The 27881-nt window shown below is 46.0% G+C and overlaps 1 protein-coding gene across 9 annotated transcripts in view; it reads right to left on the bottom strand.

Moving 5' to 3' along the window:
- Nucleotides 1-27881, bottom strand: part of SLC25A16 (solute carrier family 25 member 16) — a 175010-nt gene that overhangs the window by 59934 nt on the left and 87195 nt on the right. For 6 of the 9 annotated variants that reach the window (XM_063961597.1, XM_063961596.1, XM_063961590.1 and 3 more), the window contains 3 exons: nt 25932-26042; nt 12587-12679; nt 11528-11661 (listed from right to left, as the gene is read on the bottom strand). In XM_063961597.1, the coding sequence (XP_063817667.1) occupies nt 11528-11661; nt 12587-12679; nt 25932-26025 (321 nt within the window). In that variant the 5' untranslated portion in view covers nt 26026-26042. The remainder of the gene's footprint in view (nt 1-11527; nt 11662-12586; nt 12680-25931; nt 26043-27881) is intronic. The other 3 variants (XM_063961591.1, XM_063961594.1, XM_063961595.1) reach the window with 1 other exon arrangement.

Here is a 27881-nt window from a genome sequence, read left to right as displayed (position 1 = left end):
TTTCTTATTAGCAAGCTCAGGAGAGCTCACTAAAGTGCACCCAGCTCTGTCCGGGCACAGATTCTAACTGAGGTCTGGAGGAGGGACATAGAGGGAGGAGCCAGTGCACACCAGTAGTCCTAATTCTTTCTTACAATGCCCTATCTTCTGCGGAGCCCGTCTATCCCCCCCATGGTCCTTATGGAGTCCCCAGCATCCACTAGGACGTTAGAGAAATTAGATAACTATTTTTCACTCTTTCCAGTGAAGCCCACCAGGGAGATTTCCCGAAGTTATCAAAGAAAAACCCCTTGGTCTATACAATCACGTCTGCGTATGCTCTTTCACAGATGATACAATAATATCACGTTGCTCTGTGCAGAACAAACGGACGTGTGATGCAATAGCACAGCCTATAGATACTAGTTATCTATATGCCCTACGATTGTTGTAGACCACCTAGTACCACCTTAGTAGACCACCTCAGAGTTGTATGGGATACCACTCAGTCCACTAAGACCACTTTAGTCCACTCTTAATAACGCAGGGCTGCGAACCCTACGCCACCGGATCTCTACTAACCCAGTGTGCACACTTAGACCACTTATTAGTCCACCTTGTTCACTTAGTTCTTGGGTTCAGTATCCACTCACTCCTGCACTCGCTCACTCTAATGCACTTTATTTTTCTGTACAGAAAATTATCATTCAGACAAGCAGCTTTACTCCCAGAGGCAATACAGTAAATAAGGGTTTTATACTAAACTTTGGAAGCTGGGCAATCTTGTGTTATTGTAGCGTGGCTACTATCCCACCTTTAAACTAAACAAACTATCGTGTGGTTTTATTATGCGCACACAACGCTACGCAAGCTTGCGTAATTACACAAACGTGCGTACCTTTATGCCACGTGTGCGGCCTTGCGCTACGTGCACGTTTTGTGTACGCCGTCCTCACGTTCCGTACCACGTGTACCAATGTGCGGACGCAATAAAACAACTCACACAATTTCTATAAATGTGAGCAATATTAACTATAATCACTCACTTAACACGCCACACAGTTTTTTTTCTGTATAAACCCTTATAACTAGGCCAGACTGGGTTTGTGTTTTACACTTACTTCCTTAATATTTATATTATATATCTAGTAATGTGAAAGTTATGGCAACAATGTGGGAGAGTATGCACAGGGTATGGCTGTACGCTTTTGTTGTGTACGCATTTGGCGCCAAAAATAAATTCACAGATTTTAAATAACTTTTTACCTGCTTACCTTACGAGTTCTTACCAGCATCTCTACAAACCATACAGAGCAGACACCATCTAATCAGCAATTAAGTAGGGTTTTCAGTATATCCACCGACCAAGAAAAGGATACGTAGGATCCCCCGTCCACCCTTATGCTGATAGATTATGGCTGCTTGTGACCTGTTAAGCAGTAAAAATTTGGAAAATCGGACGATGCCCCCAATTGATGTCGATTATCTTTACAGGAATAAAAGCTATACCTTAAACACACCGTCAATACACTTTAAACCTTTAGCCGCTGCGGCCGCTATACTTAGTTCACACTCTATGCACCTTTTACGCTATTTGCGGACAGAGTCCCGTACAGTGTACGGACTTTGCGTACACACGCCGCGCTGACGGTACAAAGTACTCTCAGCGCGTACACACCCAGAGATACACTTAAAACCTTATACAGCAATGCAATGCAATAATAACAATAATAATACTCTTTAAACCTTAGCAGGGCAATGAGCACACGACACCAATTGTGATTAACCGCTGGGTTCCGACACCACAGTGGATTATTTCTGAAAGGGGGTTTACAATACAAATTATACACTACAATACAAACAATATATATATAACAGAATAATGGCTACAGGTCAATGTACATATGTGAGAATATTCGCGTGCGCTTCCTGGTCCAGTCCTCCGTAATCAAATAGATAACGTTGTGAGTCTTGTGACTGGCCGCTCTGCAGCAGGCTTTATTTATACAAGTCTTCCAAAAGCAATACAATGGATACTGTAATCCCTTTGTCCATTGGACACAGGGATGCACCTTTACAGTACAGGAGAGGTCATAGGTTGATTTGAAAAGGTAGGCGATGTCTTTCTCAACTGTTCCTGTGGGTGGTCTCCTCTGGATTCCCGCCGCATACATAAAATACAGTAAATACAATTTATAACTATATTCTGCTTCTGCACATAACTATCCGCAGGAACATGCGATCTTCCGCAGACCAACACCGGAATGTTTCCCTTAAAATACCCTACAGCTGGATACCAAATACCACCTTATAACCTTAGTCTGTCCCCTCTTATCCTGTAAAGGTGAATCCCTTTGTTCTGCAACCATTTAAACAGCTATAACTTTCTGATGTGGTGCAAGGAGACTATGGGGTTTATTTACTAAGATTCGTAATTTCCGTAAAAAGGTCAAAGTTCAATCACGAATGACATAGACAGTGTAAAACTGCAACTTTTTGAATTGATTACGATGGATTTACTAAGCTGTCGTATTCGGGCTTTTCTTTGCTTCCGATGTCGATGTCATTCGTGTTTTTTTACCTAATTTTACGGCAGTGATTAGCAAAACACTGCCGTTTTTTTTTACAATCAATCTCGGCTGGATCTGTGTGATCCGTGCTGGGGTTCGTATTTTTTTTTTAAAAAATTAAACAATGTAAAATTCCCAAAAAAAATGCGTGGGGTCCCCCCTCCTAAGCATAACCAGCCTCGGGCTCTTTGAGCCGATCCTGGTTGCAGAAATATGGGAAAAAAAATGACAGGGGTTCCCCCATATTTAAGCAACCAGCATCGGGCTCTGCGCCTGGTCCTGGTCCCAAAAATACGGGGGACAAAAAGAGTAGGGGTCCCCCGTATTTTTAAAACCAGCACCGGGCTCCACTAGCTGGACAGATAATGCCACAGCCGGGGGTCACTTTTATACAGCGCCCTGCGGCCGTGGCATCAAAAATCCAACTAGTCACCCCTGCCCGGGGTACCCTGGGGGAGTGGGGACCCCTTCAATCAAGGGGTCCCCCCCCCCAGCCACCCAAGGGCCAGGGGTGAAGCCCGAGGCTGTCCCCCCCCATCCAATGGGCTGCGGATGGGAGGGCTGATAGCCTTTGTTGTAAAATAAAAGATATTGTTTTTAGTAGCAGTACTACAAGTCCCAGCAAGCCTCCCCCGCATGCTGGTACTTGGAGAACCACAAGTACCAGCATGCGGTGGAAAAACGGGCCCGCTGGTACCTGTAGTACTACCACTAAAAAAATACCCAAAAAAAGACAAGACACACACACCGTGAAAGTATAATTTTATTACTTACATACACACATACATACATACTTACCTATGGCCCCACGCAGGTCGGTCCTCTTGTCCAGTAGAATCCAAGGGTACCTGTTGAATAAATTATACTCACGAGATCCAGGGGTCCAGGCTCCTCGGCAAATCCAGGGTTAATCCACGAACTTGCCAAAAATAAAAAAACCGTGTCCCGACCACGAACTGAAAGGGGACCCATGTTTGCACATGGGTCACCTTTCCCGAATGCAAGAAACCCACTTTGCCTTCTGGCTAAGTGGGTTTCTTCAGCCAATCAGGGAGCGCCACGTTGTAGCACTCTCCTGATCAGCTGTGTGCTCCTGTCTTCACTGACAGGCAGCACACGGCAGTGTTACAATGTAGCGCCTATGCGCTACATTGTAACCAATGATGGGAACTTTCTGCTCAGCGGTGACGTCACTTTAGGTCAACCGCAGGGCAGAAAGTTCCCATCATTGGTTACAATGTAGCGCATAGGCGCTACATTGTAACACTGCCGTGTGCTGCCTGTCAGTGAGGACAGGACCACACAGCTGATCAGGAGAGTGCTACAACGTGGCGCTCCCTGATTGGCTGAAGAAACCCACTTAGCCAGAAGGCAAAGTGGGTTTCTTGCATTCGGGGAAAGGTGACCCATGTGCAAACATGGGTCCCCTTTCAGTTCGTGGTCGGGACACCGTTTTTTTATTTTTGGCAAGTACGTGGATTAACCCTGGATTTGCCGAGGAGCCTGGACCCCTGGATCTCGTGAGTATAATTTATTCAACAGGTACCCTTGGATTCTACTGGACAAGAGGACCGACCTGCGTGGGGCCATAGGTAAGTATGTATGTATGTGTGTATGTAAGTAATAAAATTATACTTTCACGGTGTGTGTGTCTTGTCTTTTTTTGGGTATTTTTTTAGTGGTAGTACTACAGGTACCAGCGGGCCCGTTTTTCCGCCGCATGCTGGTACTTGTGGTTCTCCAAGTACCAGCATGCGGGGGAGGCTTGCTGGGACTTGTAGTACTGCTACTAAAAACAATATCTTTTATTTTACAACAAAGGCTATCAGCCCTCCCATCCGCAGCCCATTGGATGGGGGGGGACAGCCTCGGGCTTCACCCCTGGCCCTTGGGTGGCTGGGGGGGGGGGGGGACCCCTTGATTGAAGGGGTCCCCACTCCCCCAGGGTACCCCGGGCAGGGGTGACTAGTTGGATTTTTGATGCCACGGCCGCAGGGCGCTGTATAAAAGTGACCCCCGGCTGTGGCATTATCTGTCCAGCTAGTGGAGCCCGGTGCTGGTTTTAAAAATACGGGGGACCCCTACTCTTTTTGTCCCCCGTATTTTTGGGACCAGGACCAGGCGCAGAGCCCGATGCTGGTTGCTTAAATATGGGGGAACCCCTGTCATTTTTTTTCCCATATTTCTGCAACCAGGATCGGCTCAAAGAGCCCGAGGCTGGTTATGCTTAGGAGGGGGGACCCCACGCAATTTTTTTAGCAAAAATAAGCACTTTCACACCCCTTCCCACTGATATACATGCACGGATCTCATGGATCCCTGCATGCATCTCAAATCACGGATAAAAAAAGCAGGTCTGTTTTTTTTTAGGACTTTTTTACGAGTTGTAATTTTTCACGGCAGTGTTTTGTGTTTTTTTGCTTTGCACTTCTTAGTAAATGACCGAGATTCATACTTAAACAGCCGCGTTTTGACCGATGGTGTATTCATTCGTAATTTTTTACCTGAACTAGCAAAAAATTACGAATGCCCTCATCACTGCCGTGATTAGTGTTTAGTAAATGACCGAGATTTACCGAGATGACACTTTGATGAAAAAACGGCATCTCGGTCAAAATCGGGAGCTTAGTAAATATACCCCTATGTGTATATTGTGCGCTATTTGGATTAAATAAGTAATGTGTTCTGATGGCCCTCCATGCGTACACAAACTCTGCCGTAAATACCCATACCACGCGCCAATGCGCAGGACCGCGGGAGCGACCATACGCAAAGTGCGTACATGTGCACGCACTGCAGAACAAGTGCACGCGCAGTGGGCATGTGTGTGCAGTTTATACGTGCTGTTTGTTCAATATTTTTTGACTTTGACAATGTTAATAAGTAAAAAGCATAAGTTATGTGTTAAGAGGATTACATAGGAGAATGCCAATAGGTGTTCATTTAGTAGAAAAATAATAATAATCAGGCACACATGTCAGTAAGAGAAATAACAGGCACACAGTTTCATTTCTGATTCACTCGTTCTTTATTTTATTATTTTGCTGACGTTTATGGACACATACATTTTAATGAATGTTAATAAAAGTTACATTTTATTATGTATTTCTTGTACACCATAAAGGACTATACTTTTCTGCTTTTCTGTTTGTGGTATGTAATAAAAAGTGGCCACCCAGTGTATCTCATCTTTAATGAGATGCACCAACTAAAGAGAGATGTGTGCTGAGCGATCTATCAGTGAGTGGTCAGCACAGCGCGATGTGTGCTGAGTGAGGGGGGCGGACGAGGGGGCAGCTCATTTCACCCAGTGGTGAAATGAGCGACCTGCTAGATTGTGGCCAATCTAGCACCGGCGATAGCGACGCACGGGTAAGCACCTTATGAGGCAAGAGACACTGTGCTCAGAACCAATTTACCCCAAATGATGTGTACATAGGGGGTTATTCAGGTCATATCGCTAAGCAATAACCCCGTTGGTGGTGCAAATGTGCACGCAAAGGCACCGTGCTGCGCGTGCATGGCTACCGAATGCGATCAGTGTACAATGAATGCAAACGCATCTGCCTGACTGACAGGCAGAGGTATTCGCGGAGCTGGTGGCAACGAAGCGTTGCGGGGACAACAGAGGCAGGGCGGCGGGATTTTCAGGTCAGCGGCGTGACGTCACACGCAGCCGCTCAGATGGAAAAATGGCTGCTGACCACCTGCGAACACAGCCTAGCTGCAGCCCGCAGGGGGTAATCCACAGTTGCTGCGACCGCAATTAAATAAACGGTCGCAGCTGCTGGGCAGGCCATTCTGAATGCTGGGTGGCCTTGCTCTGCGATGGGCGGCCCCCAGCATGCGAAAGAAAGGATTGCAGATTCTGCAATCCGTACTGAATAACCCCCATAGGCACTGCTTTTGTAATCCAACTTGCTGCAAATCACTGGGTGTAATGGACCAAAGAAGGCTCCCAATTATTATATGGGTGGATGTATGATCATCACGCCATTGCTCTAGTGGCGATGTCGGATTTGACCAGAACATTAGACAGCGAAGTCTTTTGGATTTTGCACATTCCTTCTGACTTCTTCCTAGTACTAGAATTCTGACACCTGGGACAAGGATCCCACCTCACGTCATGGTAGACACGCCTCTAGGAACAGCTGAGATGCTCATTTGTTGTCTATAAAGTATATTGACACTATCGTTAGTAATAATGTAGGAACCAGATTTCAGAGATGAACTACTTGTAACAGTCTACCATTATTAACAGGCTGCCAGTTTAGTCTTCCCAGACGTGCAGTAATCCATGGCTTAACCAGACTGCATAAGGCAGTGCAAGGTTTCTTCTATCTACTTATCTGCTACATAATAACAAACAATTGTATACACAACAACACAATCTTTTGTTGTTTATGTACATTCGCCCAACCTTACTTATCATACTGCAAAGGTTCTTTGTTTTATGCAAACTAGACCAAAACCTGAACTGATTTATTATCGTGTGCCCTAGCCTTATCTATCACACAAAGGGCCAGATTTTGATTTGGAAGTAAAGCAAAAAAAGCAAGTAACTTTGTGTCTGGAATAAACCATGTTGTAACGCAAGGGGAGCAAATACTGTACAATTATATTTTTTTTCTGTGCAGGATAAAAACTGTCTGCTATTGCATGTAGCCCACAAATGTTAGTCAGCTTTATTTTTACAATGCAATTTAGATTTCAGTTTGAACACACCCCACCCAAATCTAACTCTCTCTGCACATGTCACATTTGCCGCACCTGCAGGGCAACATGGTTTTGCCCAGGTGCACAGTTACTACTTGTTTTTTTGTTTTTGTTTTTTTGCTTTACTTCCAAATAAGAATCAGGTCCAAAATGTGTTTGTTCTTAAACAATATACATTGACCCATCCTCATTTACAATGAACAGTAAGCACAGTTATATAGCTTTAACCAGATGCTCATTACATTTTGAGGGTCATTTGGAGATGAGCGGCATGGTTGTGTTTAAGTTAAATAAGCACTCTTTCTTTTTAATTTCACATGCCCCCAAAATCAAGTGTCCCAATATCCATAATAGGCTATCTATACAGCTCTGACTTGCACCACCTTACTTTCAAAGATTTTAAAACACAAACACTGTATTCCCTTAATAAACTTCATGGCCAACTAAAAGTGCTACCAACGGCAGCAGTTATAGCTTGGGTTAGTAGTGCCAATTTCCAAGTGATGAACATGGTGGGATCCCTGTGAAAGTCAGTACTAGCTCTAGGCAATGCTGGCATAGTGACATTATAACAGGGAAACCCACAGGGTTAAAATACCAGCCAGCCCTAGACTATTCAGCATGGTGCTGCCTAATCGTTTTATTTTATTTTTTTAATATGATTTCATGATATTATTCATATAAACTGATACACTGAAGCGTTACCAAATTCTATACGCTTTATGTTATGGAAACAGGGAGGGTAACAGGTTGTTATTATGATTATTAATATGTACAGTGCCACATAGCTTGGCCCTGCTGGACAGTGAGAAAAAGACAATATACATAAAAAAAGGAACATGCAAGGTAGGGCATAAGAGAAAACAAAAATGCAGGAATTAAATACTTAAAAAAACCAAAAAAAAAAACCATAAAAAAAACAAAAGCTACAGTACACTCCTTCACAGAGCCGACATTGCATTAGCATGCTGTAAAACCATTTATAGCTGCACATTTTCCAGCCACAACTGATATAAATCTTCTACTTGTCTTGTGCAATGAGTGCCCAGGCTCGCAGTCTTGTAAGCAAGTAAATTTTATTGTGTCGGTCTAAATATATCTCCTGGTGTCACAGGGGCCCATTAGTAAGGTCAGAAGATGGCCACAGAGACAGATCAACAGGTGGTCTACTGTACATGGACTAACATGCAAAGACCTATAGCAAATTTTTTGGAGGGCTTGGCGATGCTTCTGCAGCTCCACTTTGCTCTTCTAAATATGCACTGGGGCCTGTGGCATGTGTACATAGAAGGCTCATTTGTGCTTTCAATTCAAAAAATGTTTTAATGGTCCTTATGCACCAGCCATTAGATGCTTTAGAAAACAAACATCTTCCTCAAGAGGAACAGAAAAATATAAGAAGCACTTTAGCCAGGATTTCTCAAACGTTTTGTACCACAAAGAACCTAAGGTAAATGTTTACCAAGTAATGGGGCCCATACATCTCTTGACTGATTCCCTATTCTGCCGATACCAATCCGATGATCAGCGAATCGTTGGGGAATCAGCAAAATAAAGCATGTTAAAAATCCCAGACACACTGATATTAAAACTTTTTCCTGTGGCATCACCCAACCCAGGCATTAGCAGAACGGGGAATTGCCCAGATAGATGCCTGAATTATGGGCCCCTTAACCCCCAATTGTTTAGCAATCTATTCCAAGTAACTGGTATGTCTTTAAATGTTGACAAATGTCCAGGTTACTATTTTGAATATTATACTAAATGCTAAGAATATTATATTGCTTTTTTGAGTTACTTAAACTTGTGGAAGTTACTTTGCACCCTAGGGGTACATTTACCACAGGTGGAGAAACCCTGCTCTAGACTGTGGCTGTTTCATGCGGCAATGGCCACAAACAGAGTTACTGTAATCTTATCCTATAATAGATTTTGCAATTACAAGGTCCAACATTTAGAAGACTTCTTTATCTTAGAAAATGAAAAATTAATTTTGAAAACGTACCCATGAGCTAATACATGTATAATCATTAGCCAGCAAGTTCTACGTTATAATCGTCTTATTACAAGGAATGTTCTTACAACCTAAGTTACATTTTTCATGATCACAACTCATATAAACATCCAATGGTCTTGTAAAATAAAAACATAACAGTCTACAGATTGTAAATACCTTTAATGTTCCAAGTTTTACTTTTGTTTATAGCTGACTGTTTGCAGCCACAATGTTCCAGCAGAATGTCTGATTCAACTAACAGCAATAATACTAGAATACATCAGTGCTGCTTTTACATGTGGAGTACAGTAGTGTATTCTTGTCCAAAGGAGGTCAAGCATAGAGGAATCATAGTAAAGGTAAGTAAGAATGGGAATCGAACAATGGAACAACCATCGATGAATTGGTTCCAATGTCCGCTGTGAACAAGCAGCATATTTACAATGATTGACTTCAGAGTCCTGTGGCCTGGCCCTTGCAGGAGACTGACATTTCCTTCAACTAATCAAGAAGCAGACAAGCAGAGTTTTGGTGACGGGCAGACCCAGCAGAGCCAAAGCCTCTGAGTCTATGACATCACTCTGGGCTCTGGCTTCAATAATTGGCTAGCTTGCTGTGATGACAGACTCTGAGTGCACAGACTGAATAAATTCAGAGCCTATCAGGGATGACAGTGAGTGACAGAGACTGTGTTACGTGGGTTACTAAGAGTCAGACTCATGGCATGAGGAGGTAGTGATTGCCAACGAAGGCTGCACCATCGATGCCGATGGTTTTGAAACCATAAATGGAAAACAATCATTAGCCCAACCATTGGTGGCTGAGTGATGCATATAAGCAGAAATCATCCATCAGACTGGCGTCACCGATGGTTTTCACATCATCAGACACTGCCATCGATGGTGCTGCATCAACAACGGCAAAACCACTTACCATCGGCCATAAATGATTGAAAACCATCGACAGCCGATGACCACATCTACAAGGGGGACATGGAAGAGGACCCCACATGAGCATTGTGTGCGTGACTGCTATTATGACATGGACTACCAATAGGGACTAATCTAAAATTAAGCGAGAATGATCATTTCTGCAATTCTGCATCCGTGAGTGTGAGTTTCTCACAAGAGTCTAAAGTAGTGATGAGCGGGTTCGGTTTTACTCGGTTTTACTCGGTTCTCAAAACGGCATTTTATTGGCTCACGGATGTCACGTGTTTTGGATAGCCAATAAGGTTCGGTTTTGAGAACCGAGTAAAACCGAGTAAAACCGAACCCGCTCATCACTAGTCTAAAGGACATTAACTTATTCTACCAGTCACATACACTTGTGAATGTTATTAGTAGAATGATAAGGTATCATACAAGTTACTATATATTATTTTATATACTGTATACATCTTTATTTGCACCTTTCCCAGCTTGTCAGGCTAACAACATATTTCTAGTGGCTGAATCAAACACTAATAACTTGTCCTATTCTGGGTTAATTTGAATGCAGTATTATTTTGCATTAGTACTGTGATTAAAATGCAAACATTGTTATAATATTTGTGCAATATGTATAGTATATAAACTTCCACCAAGAACACAATAGACGGATGGCCACAGAAGGGTATAAGTGTAACACATTTAAGTAGCTGTTCTACTTCAACCACGCGAAAACATTGATGACCCAATATTTATTACTACAAAAATTATTCTTTCCATGTCCCAATCCTAATGGTAACCAAAAATGACCCATGTTCTTCCAGTCTTCTGTACACCATTTCCATCTGGTTCTTGCCATACACTGTTCAATTTGGTTATTATTGTCAGACCAACTACATCTGTGGCCAATTTGGACAGACCTTGTGGTGCAGATGGCATGCTTAATAACACCTTCTTATTCCCTCCTCCCTGAATGGTCAGTGGCATAACTCAATGTTCCAATAAGGGCCATCACAGGCCAGAGTTTACCTTCTGCCCAGTAGAACTATTTTAATTAAAAAGCAGAGTGTAATTGGGCAGACCTTTACAATATCTGGCAAATTTGATTATAAACAACCAAATCAGCCAACACTACTGACACACATGCTGCCAGAATAAGATTCTATAGCTTCTTCTCCGAGCATATGTGGCTGTAACATTTTACTTTTATTACACAGTGCCGAAATCGGATTATAGGGGAGGTAAACACAATAACACAATGTGTTTATACATTAATGACACTTACATGAAGAAGAAAAAATAGCAGTTGGTAGTGTATGCACAACAAGGAAAAATACCTTTTTGTATTTGTCAAAAGCCATAAACTGTATGGCCCCATATGGAAAGATCCTGATCATCATTGCTCCGTTCCCTTTATACAGCCCCAGGATCCCCTCTTTCTGTCTGACTGCGAATACTGTAGATAGGACGCCTGCAAGTAAGTAGCATGTTGTAAGACAAGAGTAAGCATGGTTATGAAAACATGCCTGATACACATACAATATCCATGCTAAATTACCATTTCTCTCTATTTAACCATCTTTCCACCATCACAATGGGCAGGAACATAACTGTAAAAGGTTTTTGTCGGGGCTTTACGGTAATGGAATATCATATTCCCTATACGACGATTTGCACCAGTTATTTTTATGCACACAAACATATTGTCAGACAGAGCTAAAAAGATAACTGACCTTCTAACCCCATATACAGTACATAAAAATTACAGAAATTGAGACAGAACATAGAACAATTAAAAATAAATTTCAAAAACCGCGAGCAGTGAGTTGTACTAATGCATTTTAGCTGTGGGGTTTCCAGATCTTCGCCTGGTAACCCTGCGGGGCTGTAATGAAAGAATGAGAATACTGTACGTTATGTTTCTTTCTATTCAACTCTATGCAAACAGTCTGTAGAGTGCCAGTGTGTATGCAATCGGAATTTCCATGGTATGCAATGTTCCTCCTATTGCTTGTTGTACTGGGAGTGTCAATCAGTCTGAGTGGGTGGGCACGTCCACAGCTGTCTGGCAAGCACTAGGCCAGGGTAATTCAACGTGCAGTCCTCCAACTGCTGTGGAACTCAACATCATGCCCTGCAATAGTTTTAGTATGCTTCTATAGCAAAACTGTGGCAGGACTTCCTGAGATGTGTAGTTCCTCAGCAGTTGGAGGGCCGCACGTTGAATACCCCTGCACTGGGCTAGGAAAAAAAAGTGGCACATAACTGGTAGCACACAGCAACTAATAACCAAAGTTTGCTCTCTTCATAAAAGCCATAATTATAGAAAGAAATAATCTATAGTAGAAACCGCTATATAGGTCATTTTGGAAGTCCCATGTTCAAGTTATTCTCACCCAAATGCCTGTAGTGGACATTTTGTGCTTGTAGCAAAATCTTGATCCTGTCCAAAGGTGCAATGGTGGTTTTTGCACAGCAGCTTGCAACACCTACAATGAAAAGAGCACAGGGGATATATAATAATTATTACGTATATTGGGTTTTTCAACACATGCACCAGTAATTGGTAATGGTATCCGGTCTCTAGGTCGACCACACCTAGGTCGACAGTCATTAGGTCGATCACTATTAGTCAACATGCATTAGGTCGACATGTACTAGGTCGACACGATTTGGAATAGTAACCTTTGTTGAGCCACACCCGTGGTAATATAACCCTTATTAATAGTTCAATTCCAGTATCAGTTGAAAAAAAAAAATATGTAGTCATTTTGAAATAGCTTAACCTTAAACCTCTCCATTATACTGTGTTGTGCGGTGGGTTAGGTGCCATTATACATAATCCGGATCAAAGCTTAAGAAAAATAGGATTTTAATTACCTACCGGTAAATCCTTTTCTCGTAGACCGTAGAGGATACGGAGGTCCATTTAGTACCATGGGGTATAGACGGGTCCACTAGGAGCCATGGGTACTTTAAGAATTTGATAGTGTGGGCTGGCTCCTCCCTCTATGCCCCTCCTACCAGACTCAGTCTAGGAAACTGTGCCCGAGGAGACGGACATACTTTGAGAGAAGGATATAAAAGGATAGTGGTGAGATTCCGAACCAGCACACACACAACAAGAGGAAAGGCAAGCTAACCAAACTTGAAACAGGAACAGCAACGGATGAACCAACATTACTTAACCAAGTAACAGTGAAGGAAGAACGAAGCACTGGGCGGGCGCCCAGTATCCTCTACGGACTACGAGAAAAGGATTTACCGGTAGGTAATTAAAATCCTATTTTCTCTTACGTCCTAGAGGATACTGGGGTCCATTTAGTACCAATGGGATGTACCAAAGCTCCCAAACTGGGTGGGAGAGTGCTGAGGTTCCTGCAGAACTGATTGACCAAACTGAAGGTCCTCAGAGGCCAAAGTATCAAACTTGTAAAACTTTGCAAACGTGTTCGAACCTGACCAAGCTCGGCAGAGCTGTAAAGCCAAGACACCCTGGGCTGCCGCCCAGGAAGAACTCACCGACCTAGTAGAGTGGGCCTGTATAGATTTTGGATATAGAAAACTTGCCGTGGAATAAGCATGCTGGATAGTAAGTCTGATCCAGCGTGCAATTGCCTGCTCTGAAGCAGAACACCCAATCTTATTGGGATCATAAAGAACAAACAGCGAGTCTGTCTTTCTGTGACAAGCTTTTCTTTCACATACACCTTCAAAGCCCTCACGACATCCAAAGACTTTGAAATAGCAGAGCTATCGGTGACAACCGGAATCACAATAGGTTGGTTGATTGGAATCACAATAGGTTGGCTGAGTTCAGCTCTATCCTCATGGAAAATTAAATAGGGACTTTTGTGAGACAGAGCCCCCAGCTCCGACACACGTCTTGCTGAAGCCAAGGCCAAAAGTGTGACGGTCTTTCACGTAAGATATTTTACTTCCACCTCCTGTAATGGTTCAACCCAGTCAGATTGGAAGAAATGCAGCACTACATCGAGATCCCAAGGTGCCGTGGGAGGCACAAAGGGAGGTTGGATGTGCAGAACACCTCTCAAGAATGTCTGGACCTCAGGGAGAGAAGCCAATTGTTTCTGAAAGAAAATGGACAAGGCCGAAATCTGGACTTTTATGGAGCCCAGACGTAGGCCCACATCCACTCTTGCTTGTAGAAAAAGCAGGAAACGTCCCAGATGGAATTCCACCACAGAAAATTTACTGCTCTCACACCAAGAGACGTATTTCTTCCAAATACTATGGTAATGCTTAGACGTTACCCCCTTCCTGGCTTGGATCATAGTCGTGATTACCTTGTTAGGGATCCCTCTCCTGGCTAGAATCAGCCGTTCAACTTCCATGCCGTCACACGTAGACGCGGTAAGTCCTCATAGACGAACGGGCCCTGTTGCAGAAGATCCTCGCGAAGAGGTAGAGGCCACGGATCTTCAAGGAGCATCTCCAGAAGGTCCGCGTACCAGGCCCTTCTTGGCCAGTCCAGAGCAATGAGTATTGCTTGAACCTTTTCCCTTTTTATTCGTTTTAGAATTCTTGGGATCAGAGGAAGTGGAGGAAACACGTACACCATCTGATAGACCCATGGAGTTGTCAGGGCGTCTATCGCCACCACCTGTGGGTCTCTCGACCTGGAACAATACCGCCTGAGCTTCTTGTTGAGATGAGAGGCCATCATGTTGATCTGTAGATATCCCCATCGACTTGTCAAGCACCTGAACACTTCCGGGTGAAGGCCCCACTCCCCCGGGTGCAGGTCGTGTCTGCTGAGGAAGTCTGCTTCCCGTCGACAATGCCACAGCGTTTTTTTCTGCCCAGAGGAGAATTCTTGACACCTCTGACATTGCTGCTCTGCTTTTCGTTCCACCCTGTCGGTTTATGTACGTTACTGCCATCACATTGTCCGACTGGACCTGAATGGCCTGATCTTGAATAAGATGTGAGGCCTGCAGAAGGGCATTGTATACGGCCCTGAATTCCAGAATGTTGATTGGAAGGACGACTTCCTGACTGGACCACCTTCCTTGAAAATGCACCTCGAGTGACTGCTCTCCAACCTCTGAGGCTTGCGTCTGTGGTTAATAGACTCTAATTCTGAAGCCCGAACCTCCGAACCTTGATGAGGTGAGAAGTCTGTAGCCACCACAGAACGGAGATCCTGGATTTTGGTGACAGACGTATCCTCTGGTGCATGTGAAGATGCGATCCGGACCATTTGTCCAACAAATCCAGCTGGAAGGGTCTTGCGTGAAACCTTCCATATTGAAGAGCCTCGTAAGAGGCCACCATTTTCACCAGAAGTCGAATGCACAGATGCACCGATATCCGGGTTGGTTTCAGGACATCCCGAACCATCGACTGGATCACTAATGCCTTTTCCAACGGAAGGAACACCTTCTGCAACTCTGTATCCAGTATCATTCCCAGGAATGGGAGCATCCATGTTGGCTCTAAGTGAGATTTCGGAAGGTTCAGAATCCACCCATTATCCTGGAGAAGTTTGGTTGAGAGAGCAATGCTGTCCAGCAACCTTTCCCTGGACGGTGCTTTTATCAGGAAATCGTCCAGGTAGGGAATTATGTTCACTCCCCGTTTGCGGAGTAGAAACATCGGGGGTCATTCCGAGTTGTTCGCTCGTTGCCGATTTTTGCAACGGAGCGATTAAGGAAAAAATGCGCATGTGCACGGTTCGCAGTGCGCATGCGGTTAGTATTTTAACACAAAACTTAGTAGATTTACTCACGCCCGAACGAAGATTTTTCATCGTTGAAGTGATCGTAGTGTGATTGACAGGAAGTGGATGTTTCTGGGCGGAAACTGGCCGTTTTCTGGGAGTGTGCGGAAAAACGCAGGCGTGCCAGGGAAAAACGCGGGAGTGTCTGGAGAAACGGGGGAGTGGCTGGCCGAACACTGGGCGTGTGTGTGACGTCATACCAGGAACAAAACTGACTGAACTGATCGCTATTTGTGAGTAAGTCTCGAGCTACTCAGAAACTGCTAAGAATTTTCTATTCGCAATTCTGCTAATCTTTCGTTCGCAATTCTGCTAAGCTAAGATACACTCCCAGAGGGCGGCGGCTTAGCGTGTGCAATGCTGCTAAAAGCAGCTAGCGAACGAACAACTCGGAATCACCCCCATCATCTCTGCCAACACCTTGGTGAACACCCTCGGTGCCGTGGAGAGACCAAATGGCAGGGCCTGGAACTGGTAGTGACAGTCCTGCAGTGCAAACCACAGGTAAGCCTGATGAGGTGGCCAGATCGGAATGTGAAGGTACGCATCCTTGATATCCAGAGACACTAGGAATTCCCCCTCCTCCAGACCGGAGCTCACCACTCTCAAAGACTCCATCTTGAATTTGAACACTCGTAAGTACGGGTTCAACGACTTGAGGTTCAAAATTGGTCTTACCGAACCGTCCGGTATCGGTACTACAAACAAGTTGGAATAGTACCTCTTGTGTAGTTGATGAGGTGGAACTGGAACAATGACGTGAGTCTGTACCAGTTTTTGGATGGCATGTTGTAAACTTATACTTGCCTCTTGTGAAACTGGCAAGCCTGATTTGAAGAATCTGTAAGGTGGGAGCTCTTGGAACTCCAGTCTGTAGCCATGGGAAATAAGATTTATGACCCAGGGAACCTGGCACGAATCTGACCAGATTTGACTGAAGAATTGTAGGCAAGCTCCCACCTGATAGCCTTCCAGGCACTGCGGTCCACCGTCATGCTGAAGTCTTTGAGGAAGCAGAGCCTGAGCTCTGTTCCGGAGTACCTGCTGTTGCTGGTTTGCGTGGTTTACCTCTTGCGCCGCTGGAGGACATAGAAGCACCTCTGGATTTGCCCTTGAATTTGGCCACCCGAAAGGACTGTAACTTAGAAGCTGAATACGTTTTCTTGGTTGGGGGGGGTGCGGAAGGAAGATACGTAGACTTACCCGCAGTAGCTGTGGAGATCCATTTGTCTAATTCATCTCTGAACAAGGCCTCTCCTGTGAATGGTAGGCCTTCCACGCCTTTCCTGGAATACACGTCAGCAGCCCACTGGCGTAGCCACAAGCCTCTGCGTGCCAAAACTACCATAGCGGTGGTGCGTGCGTTAAGCACGCCTATTTCCTTTATGGATTCCACCATAAAGTTTGCAGAGTACTGTATATGCTGCAGGAGTAAGACAACATCCCCCCTAGATAAGGAGTCTAACCCCTCAATTAGGTTACCTGACCATTTTGCAATGGCTTTAGTGATCCACACAAATGCAATAGTGGGTCTTTGGGCCACCCCAGCAGCTGTGTACAAAGATTTGAGGGTAGTTTCAATTTAACGATCAGCCATGTCTTTTAGGGAGGCTGCACCAGGGACAGGCAATACAATTTTTCATGACATCCTAGAGACTGATGCGTCCACTATCGGCAGATTTTCCCATTTTTTCCTATCCTCCAGGGGAAAAGGAAAAGATGAGAGTAACCTTTTAGGGATCTGAAACTTCTTATCAGGATTAAGCCAAGGTTCTTCAAACAGGGTATTCAAATCCTTTGACGCAGGAAAAGTGACTGAGGACTTCTTTTTTTACATTAAAATAAGATTCCTCACACTCCTCTGACACCTTATCAGGAATATGCAGAACATCTCTGATAGCCTCTATTAAGAGCCTCTGTTCCCTGTGACAGAGCTGCATTTCACCCCCTCTGAGTCCACCTGTCAGCGTCAGAGTCAGACTGCAGGATATGGGCCAGAGATCGCTTTTGCGGACAAATGCGAGGGGATTGAAACGCTGTCCTGGGGACTGAGTCTCTATTCATAAACTAATCCACAGTCTGTTTTAAGTATTGCGTCTCTTTCTCATTGCGGCACAATTTTGTAGAAAGAGTTGAGATCATTCCCTTAAGAGAATTAACCCATTCCAGTTCAGCCCCACTAGTCAGTGAACCCCAGGTACCCAGTAGTGAGCCCCCTGGTGAAGAGGAACACTCTGCGGTACAAGACACACACTCTTTGCCTGACATAATGAAAAGTGACAACACACACACACACACACACACACACAGGAAAGGTTAAGCACAATTAACCCACAAAGAGCCCTTAAGGGAGACACACAGATGTTTGGAGCCAGCCCCCATTGCGCCCTTATCGCTAATGCCAAGCTTACCCAGGTCGCAGACGAATACCCCTTTTCCACTAGCTCTAAGAACACGGGTAAATGTGCGGGGTCGCACATTTTACCCGTGTTTTTTTCTAGTAGAAACGCCCCCCCCTGCAAATTCCCAGATCAAGTGATCTGGGAATCCTACCCGGGTAGCTTGCCGGGTTGAACACGTGTTGTGTAAATGGAGGCTGTGTCAATGTGACACAGCTCCCGTTCACACTGTATGGAAGGGCGGAGCTGGGAGATCATGTGATCTCCCAGCATCGCTCCTGCCGCGTCACTAGCAGCGTCACCAACCCGGCAATATGCCAAGTTGGTGAGCGCAGTGGGAAAGGGGCTGAGCACGGGCCGCAGCCGGGTAGCACCTGTGTCAGGCTCCCGGCTGCGACCCGTGCTCGTAGGTGGAAAAGGGGTAGAAGTACCCTGATAGGGGATTTAGTACACTAGTAATCGCTCCACCCCTGATATGACCCTCTGGTACCGCTGAGGTAATTTGGAGTCACACTGGAGGAGCTGCGTGTCCCTGTCCTGTCAGCATCTGTGTTCACTGCAGAGGGAAAATGGTGCTGGTGAGCTGCTGGATCCTCTCATAGTTAAGCCCCGCCCCTTCAATGGCGAGTGGTCTTCCCTTTTTTTTTATACTGGCTGAGGAATCTGGTGCTTAAAATGGAGAAAACAGTTTTAAGGCTGTTGTGCCAGTATGGATACTGTGTACAGTGTGCTGCGACGCAGTTATGTATGCATTCAGCCCCATTTAGAAGCCAAGTGTCTCTGTACCCTCTCTGTAGCCGGGACGCCGGCTCAGTACTCGCCACTCTTCATTCTTCTAGCTCTGTTAGGGGTGGCGGCGTGCTGCGGGACTGTACGCTCGCCGTGATAGGCTTGCGAATAGGTCCCTCAGGAGCTAATTGTCCTGTCAGTGGGGAATGGGACAATTAACCCTTCAAGAGGTTGGGCCGTTCTCCCCCCTAAGTCCCACGAAGCAGGCAGGCTAGTGCCATCCAGCACTGCCTGAGAATAACAAACATATAAAATAAATGCCGAAAACTCTATAGAAGCTTCCTTCAGCGTGACCGGCTCCTCCGGGCACATTTTCTAAACTGAGTCTGGTAGGAGGGGCATAGAGGGAGGAGCCAGCCCACACTATCAAATTCTTAAAGTGCCCATGGCTCCTAGTGGACCCAGTCTATACCCCATGGTACTAAATGGACCCCAGTATCCTCTAGGACGTAAGAGAAAAAAACGTTAAGAAAGAAAAAGGTGTATATAGCAGAGTAATAGGCAGGACCGCCATCAGGGGGGGATGGCTGGTACTTCAGTCCTGGGCATAGACCAAGAGGTGGCCCTGGTAGGAGCAGTGTGGATTGGGGCTAGGCCGCCAGCTGGTTACCATCAGACAACCATGGATGGAAAGTGCCAGCTGTATTTTGAATTTAGTGCCAGCAGTGAGACAATCGGAGCTCACGGTTCGGCAGCCAATGGGGCAGTGTGTGCGTGTGTGTTTATGGGACATTGTGTGTGTGGTGGAAGGGGCCCTGCCTATTTTGTCAATCCAGGGCCCCACAATTTCTGATGGCAGCTCTGGTGATAGGGGTTAGTACAGTGGCTATGGAGTGCAGAGCTAGGAGGTGCCTCGCACATACTTGTGAATACTCAATGTTTTAGAACTTGGCAGGTACATGGGAGTCCTACAAAAATAAGAATTTACTCACCGGTAATTCTATTTCTCGTAGTCCGTAGTGGATGCTGGGACTCCGTAAGGACCATGGGGAATAGCGGCTCCGCAGTAGACTGGGCACAACTAAAAGAAAGCTTTAGACTACTGGTGTGCACTGGCTCCTCCCACCATGACCCTCCTCCAGACCTCAGTTAGGACACTGTGCCCGGAAGAGCTGACACAATAAGGAAGGATTTTGAATCCCGGATAAGACTCATACCAGCCACACCAATCACACCGTATAACTCGTGATACAATACCCAGTTAACAGTATGATAACAACTGAGCCTCTCAACAGATGGCTCAACAATAACCCTTTAGTTAAACAATAACTATATACAAGTATTGCAGACAATCCGCACTTGGGATGGGCGCCCAGCATCCACTACGGACTACGAGAAATAGAATTACCGGTGAGTAAATTCTTATTTTCTCTGACGTCCTAAGTGGATGCTGGGACTCCGTAAGGACCATGGGGATTATACCAAAGCTCCCAAACGGGCGGGAGAGCGCGGATGACTCTGCAGCACCGAATGGGCAAACTCTAGGTCCTCCTCAGCCAGGGTGTCAAACTTGTAGAATTTAGCAAATGTGTTTGACCCAGACCAAGTAGCTGCTCGGCAAAGTTGTAGAGCCGAGACCCCTCGGGCAGCCGCCCAAGAAGAGCCCACCTTCCTCGTGGAATGGGCTTTCACTGATTTAGGATGCGGCAGTCCAGTCGCAGAATGTGCAAGCTGAATCGTACTACAGATCCAGCGAGCAATAGTCTGCTTTGAAGCAGGTGCACCCAACTTGTTGGGCGCATACAGGATAAATAGCGAGTCAGTCTTTCTGACTCCAGCTGTCCTGGAAACATAAATTTTCAGGGCCCTGACTACATCCAACGACTTGGAAGCCTCCAAGTCTTTAGTAGCCGCAGGCACCACTATAGGTTGGTTCAGATGAAAGGCTAATACCACCTTAGGGAGAAATTGGGGACGAGTCCTCAATTCTGCCCTAACCATATGGAAAATCAGATAAGGGCTTTTACATGACAAAGCCGCCAATTCTGATACACGCCTGGCCGAAGCCAAGGCCAACAACATGACCACTTTCCACGTGAGATATTTCAATTCCACGGTTTTAAGTGGCTCAAACCAATGTGACTTTAGGAAATCCAACACCACGTTGAGATCCCAAGGTGCCACTGGAGACACAAAAGGGGGCTGAATATGCAGCACTCCCTTAACAAAAGTTTGAACTTCAGGTAGTGAAGCCACTTCTCTCTGGAAGAAAATCGATAGAGCCGAAATCTGGACCTTAATGGAACCCAATTTTAGGCACATAGTCACCCCTGACTGTAGAAAGTGCAGGAAACGGCCCAGCTGAAATTCTTCCGTTGGGGCCTTCCTGGCCTCACACCACGCAACATATTTTCGCCATATGCGGTGATAATGGTTTGCAGTTACTTCTTTTCTAGCTTTAATCAGCGTAGGAATGACTTCCTCCGGAATGCCCTTTTCCTTCAGGATCCGGTGTTCAACCGCCATGCCGTCAAACGCAGCCGCGGTAAGTCTTGGAACAGACAGGGCCCCTGCTGCAGCAGGTCCTGTCTGAGCGGCAGAGGCCATGGTTCCTCTGAGATCATTTCTTGAAGTTCCGGGTACCAAGCTCTTCTTTGCCAATCCGGAACAATGAGTATAGTTCTTACTCCTCGTCTCCTTATTATCCTCAGTACCTTTGGTATGAGAGGAAGAGGAGGGAACACATGAACCAACCGGTACACCCACGGTGTCACTAGAGCGTCCACAGCTATCGCCTGCGGGTCTCTTGACCTGGCGCAATACTTTTCTAGCTTTTTGTTTAGGCGGGACGCCATCATGTCCACCAGTGGCCTTTCCCAACGGTTTACAATCAGTTGGAAGACTTCTGGATGAAGTCCCCACTCTCCCGGGTGGAGGTCGTGCCTGCTGAGGAAGTCTGCTTCCCAGTTGTCCACTCCCGGAATGAACACTGCTGACAGTGCTAACACGTGATTTTCCGCCCATCGGAGAATCCTTGTGGCTTCTGCCATCGCCGTCCTGCTTCTCGTGCCGCCCTGTCGGTTTACATGGGCGACCGCCGTGATGTTGTCTGACTGGATCAGTACCGGCTGGTTTTGAAGCAGGGGTTTTGCCTGACTTAGGGCATTGTAAATGGCCATCAGTTCCAGAATATTTATGTGCAGGGAAGTCTCCTGACTTGACCATAGTCCTTGGAAGTTTCTTCCCTGTGTGACTGCCCCCCAGCCTCGAAGGCTGGCATCCGTGGTCACCAGGACCCAGTCCTGCATGCCGAATCTGCGGCCCTCTTGAAGATGAGCACTCTGCAGCCACCACAGCAGAGACACCCTGGTCCTTGGAGACAGGGTTATCAGCCGATGCATCTGAAGATGCGATCCGGACCACTTGTCCAACAGGTCCCACTGAAAGGTTCTTGCATGGAACCTGCCGAATGGAATTGCTTCGTAGGAAGCTACCATCTTTCCCAGGATCCGCGTGCAGTGATGCAACGACACCTGTTTTGGTTTTAGGAGGCCTCTGACTAGAGATGACAGCTCCTTGGCCTTCTCCTCCGGGAGAAACACTTTTTTCTGTTCTGTGTCCAGAACCATCCCCAGGAACAGTAGACGTGTCCTAGGGATCAGCTGTGACTTTGGAATATTTAGAATCCAGCCGTGCTGTTGTAGCACCTCCCGAGATAGTGCTACCCCGACCAACAACTGCTCCCTGGACCTTGCCTTTATCAGGAGATCGTCCAAGTACGGGATAATTAAAACTCCCTTCTTTCGAAGGAGGATCATCATTTCGGCCATTACCTTGGTAAAGACCCTCGGAGCCGTGGATAGACCGAACGGCAACGTCTGGAATTGGTAATGACAATCCTGTACCACAAATCTGAGGCACTCCTGGTGAGCATGGTAAATGGGGACATGCAGGTAAGCATCCTTGATGTCCAGTGATACCATGTAATCCCCCTCGTCCAGGCTTGCAATAACCGCCCTGAGCGATTCCATCTTGAACTTTAATTTTTGTTATATACGTGTTCAAGGATTTCAAATTTAAAATGGGTCTCACCGAACCGTCCGGTTTCGGTACCACAAACATTGTGGAATAGTAACCCCGTTGTTGTTGAAGTAGGGGCACCTTTACTATCACCTGTTGTGAATACAGCTTGTGAATTGCCTGTAACACTGCCTCCCTGCCTGAGGGAGTTGTTGGTAAGGCAGATTTGAGGAAACGGCGGGGGGGAGACGTCTCGAATTCCAGCTTGTACCCCTGAGATACTACTTGAAAGATCCAGGGATCCACCCGTGAGCGAGCCCACTGATTGCTGAAATTTTTGAGACGGGCCCCCACCGTACCTGGCTCCGCCTGTGGAGCCCCAGCGTCATGCTGTGGACTTAGAGGAAGCGGGGGAGGACTTTTGCTCCTGGGAACTGGCTGTATGCTGCAGCTTTTTCCCTCTACCTCTGGGCAGAAAGGACGCGCCCCTAACCCGCTTGCCCTTATTTGGCCGAAAGGACTGTACCTGACAATACGGTGCTTTCTTTGGCTGTGAGGGAACATGGGGTAAAAATTTAGACTTCCCAGCCGTTGCTGTGGAAACGAGGTCCGAGAGACCATCCCCGAACAACTCCTCACCCTTATAAGGCAAAACTTCCATGTGCCTTTTAGAATCTGCATCTCCTGTCCACTGCCGAGTCCATAACCCTCTCCTGGCAGAAATGGACATTGCACTTATTTTAGATGCCAGCCGGCAAATATCCCTCTGTGCATCCCTCATGTAGAAGAGTGCGTCTTTAATATGCTCCATGGTTAGCAATATAGTGTCCCTGTCTAGGGTATCAATATTGTCCGACAGGGAATCTGACCACGCAGCTGCAGCACTGCACATCCATGCTGAAGCAATAGCTGGTCTCAGTATAACACCTGTGTGTGTATATATAGACTTCAGGATAGCCTCCTGCTTTCTATCAGCAGATTCCTTCAGGGCGGCCGTATCCGGAGACGGTAGTGCCACCTTCTTTGACAAGCGTGTGAGCACTTTATCCACCCTAGGGGATGTTTCCCAACGTGACCTATCCTCTGGCGGGAAAGGGTACGCCATTAGTAACCTCTTAGAAATTACCAGTTTCTTATCAGGGGAAGCCCACGCTTCTTCACACACTTCATTTAATTCTTCAGATGGAGGAAAAACCACTGGTAGTTTTTTCTCTCCAAACATAATACCCTTTTTTGTGGTACCCGGGGTAACATCAGAAATGTGTAACACATTTTTCATTGCCTCAATCATGTAACGTGTGGCCCTATTGGAAGTTACATTAGTCTCATCGTCGTCGACACTGGAGTCAGTATCCGTGTCGACATCTGTGTCTGCCATCTGAGGTAGCGGGCGTTTTAGAGCCCCTGATGGCTTTTGAGACGCCTGGGCAGGCACAGGCTGAGAAGCCGGCTGTCCCACATTTGGTATGTCGTCAAACCTTTTATGCAAGGAGTCGACACTGTCGCGTAATTCCTTCCACAGCACCATCCACTCAGGTGTCGACCCCGCAGGGGGTGACATCACATTTATCGGCATCTCTTCTGCCTCCACATAAGCCTCCTAATCAAACATGTCGACACAGCCGTACCGACACACCGCATACACACAGGGAATGCTCTGACAGAGGACAGGACCCCACAAAGCCCTTTGGGGAGACAGAGAGAGAGTATGCCAGCACACACCAGAGCGCTATATAACACAGGGATCCCACTATAAATGAGTGTTTTTCCCTTATAGCTGCTTATATTATATATACTGCGTCTAAATTTAGTGCCCCCCCCCTCTCTTTTTTACCCTTATGTAGCTTGACACTGCAGGGGAGAGCCAGGGAGCGTCCTTCCAGCGGAGCTGTGAGGGAAAAATGGCGCCAGTGTGCTGAGGGAGATGGCCCCGCCCCTTTTCCGGCGGACTTCTCCCGCTTTTTCTGGAATTCTGGCAGGGGTATTTTTACACCTATATAGCCTTCCTGACAATATATGGTGTAGATTTGCCAGCCAAGGTGTCTTATATTGCCCTCAGGGCGCCCCCCCCCCCCCCCCAGCGCCCTGCACCCATCAGTGACCGGAGTGTGAGGTGTGCATGAGGAGCAATGTTAAAGACAGAAGTCTTCTGCCGCCGATTTTCAGGAACACTTCTTGCTTCTGGCTCTGTAAGGGGGCCGGCGGCGCGGCTCCGGGACCGAACAGCGAGGTCGGGTCCTGTGGTCGATCCCTCTGGAGCTAATGGTGTCCAGTAGCCTAAGAAGCCCAAGCTACCACCAGTTAGGTAGGTTCGCTTCTTCTCCCCTTAGTCCCTCGCTGCAGTGAGTCTGTTGCCAGCAGATCTCACTGTAAAATAAAAAACCTAAAATATACTTTCTTTCTAGGAGCTCAGGAGAGCCCCTAGTGTGCATCCAGCTCAGCCGGGCACAAGATTCTAACTGAGGTCTGGAGGAGGGTCATGGTGGGAGGAGCCAGTGCACACCAGTAGTCTAAAGCTTTCTTTTAGTTGTGCCCAGTCTCCTGCGGAGCCGCTATTCCCCATAATCCTTACGGAGTCCCAGCATCCACTTAGGACGTCAGAGAAATCTATAGGGATCACAATGTCTAGTTATGCCCCTGTTTGGAGCCCTTTACTTTAGATACCCAGGTACTAGATACGTATGCACTGTACAATGTAGGGGTATTTAAGATGGTCATAAAAAAGTATTTTCTTTTTGGATCAACTTGTATTTTTTCCGTCATTCAAATATTATTTTCTGTCTATTTTCAATGAATTTTTGATCATGAATTACTAAATGAAAGCAGGTCATACCATTTACTAGATCTTACCTCCTGCCACAAAAGAGCGCAGCCAGTAGTAGTCTCTGTAGCCTTGGTTTGGGAGTCTGTTCCTGGATGGAGCAATAGTTGCCTCAGAAGTCATCTTAATAAAAGTCTCTGCTGGAGAAAACATTTAGAGCAGCAGAAAATAAACAAAAGAAACAAAACAAATACAAGTAAATGCTAATGCTTTCCTATAAATATGATTCTCAAAATCACCTGTGGGGTTTCATTAGTAGGATTCATATGTAGATATCATCAAAGTAATTCGCAAATGTTCTTTCACTACACTAGGTCACATTGGGGCAGATGTATTAACCTGGAGAAGGCATAAGGAAGTGATAAACCAGTGATATTTGCAAGGTGATAAAGGCAGCAGCCAATCAGATCCTAGCTGTTAATTTACATATTGGAGCTGATTGGCTGGTGCCTTTATCACCTTGCAAATATCACTGGTTTATCACTTCCTTATGCCTTCTCCAGGTTAATACATCTGCCCCATTATTTCTAGCACCTGCAATTTATCGCCAACATTACACTACAAATATAAATTACACATACTGGTGAAGCATAGGAATTTGTGTTGTAGTGATACTATCAGATTTCCAAGAAACACCAAATCAACAAACACTCCTGCAAGTCTTTTTAAACCTCATACGATAACACACCAGAGGTACAAGAAATAGATAATGTAACATAAGTAATGAAAACCAGTGCACACGGAACTGTATTGTTGTCAAAATCAACCAAATCATTTTTATTTTCTTAAGTTTGCGCTGTAAAAATGACAGCTAGAATCAGATTGTATGCTATAGGCCACCCCACAATAAATAAGAATTTACTTACCGATAATTCTATTTCTCGGAGTCCGTAGTGGATGCTGGGGTTCCTGAAAGGACCATGGGGAATAGCGGCTCCGCAGGAGACAGGGCACAAAAAGTAAAGCTTTCCGATCAGGTGGTGTGCACTGGCTCCTCCCCCTATGACCCTCCTCCAAGCCTCAGTTAGGTACTGTGCCCGGACGAGCGTACACAATAAGGGAGGAATTTTGAATCCCGGGTAAGACTCATACCAGCCACACCAATCACACCGTACAACTTGTGATCAAACCCAGTTAACAGTATGATAACAGAGGAGCCTCTGAAAGATGGCTTCCTAAACAATAACCCGAATTAGTTAACAATAACTATGTACAATTATTGCAGATAATCCGCACTTGGGATGGGCGCCCAGCATCCACTACGGACTCCGAGAAATAGAATTATCGGTAAGTAAATTCTTATTTTCTCTATCGTCCTAGTGGATGCTGGGGTTCCTGAAAGGACCATGGGGATTATACCAAAGCTCCCAAACGGGCGGGAGAGTGCGGATGACTCTGCAGCACCGAATGAGAGAACTCCAGGTCCTCCTTAGCCAGAGTATCAAATTTGTAAAATTTTACAAACGTGTTCTCCCCTGACCACGTAGCTGCTCGGCAAAGTTGTAATGCCGAGACCCCTCGGGCAGCCGCCCAAGATGAGCCCACCTTCCTTGTGGAGTGGGCCTTTACAGATTTAGGCTGTGGCAGGCCTGCCACAGAATGTGCAAGTTGGATTGTGCTACAGATCCAACGAGCAATCGTCTGCTTAGACGCAGGAGCACCCATCTTGTTGGGTGCATACAATATAAACAACGAGTCAGATTTTCTGACTCCAGCTGTCCTTGCAATATATATTTTTAATGCTCTGACAACGTCCAGTAACTTGGAGTCCTCCAAGTCACTTGTAGCCGCAGGCACTACAATAGGCTGGTTCAGATGAAATGCTGACACCACCTTAGGGAGAAAATGCGGACGAGTCCGCAGTTCTGCCCTGTCCGAATGGAAAATCAGATATGGGCTTTTGTAAGATAAAGCTGCCAGTTCTGACACTCTCCTGGCCGAAGCCAGGGCTAGTAACATGGTCACTTTCCAAGTGAGAT

The sequence above is a fragment of the Pseudophryne corroboree genome, chromosome 3 (genome assembly GCF_028390025.1).
Source record: "Pseudophryne corroboree isolate aPseCor3 chromosome 3, aPseCor3.hap2, whole genome shotgun sequence".
NCBI lineage: Eukaryota > Metazoa > Chordata > Amphibia > Anura > Myobatrachidae > Pseudophryne > Pseudophryne corroboree.
The sequence above is the reverse complement of the archived record's forward strand: the minus strand, read 5'-3'. Positions and strand labels throughout refer to the sequence as shown.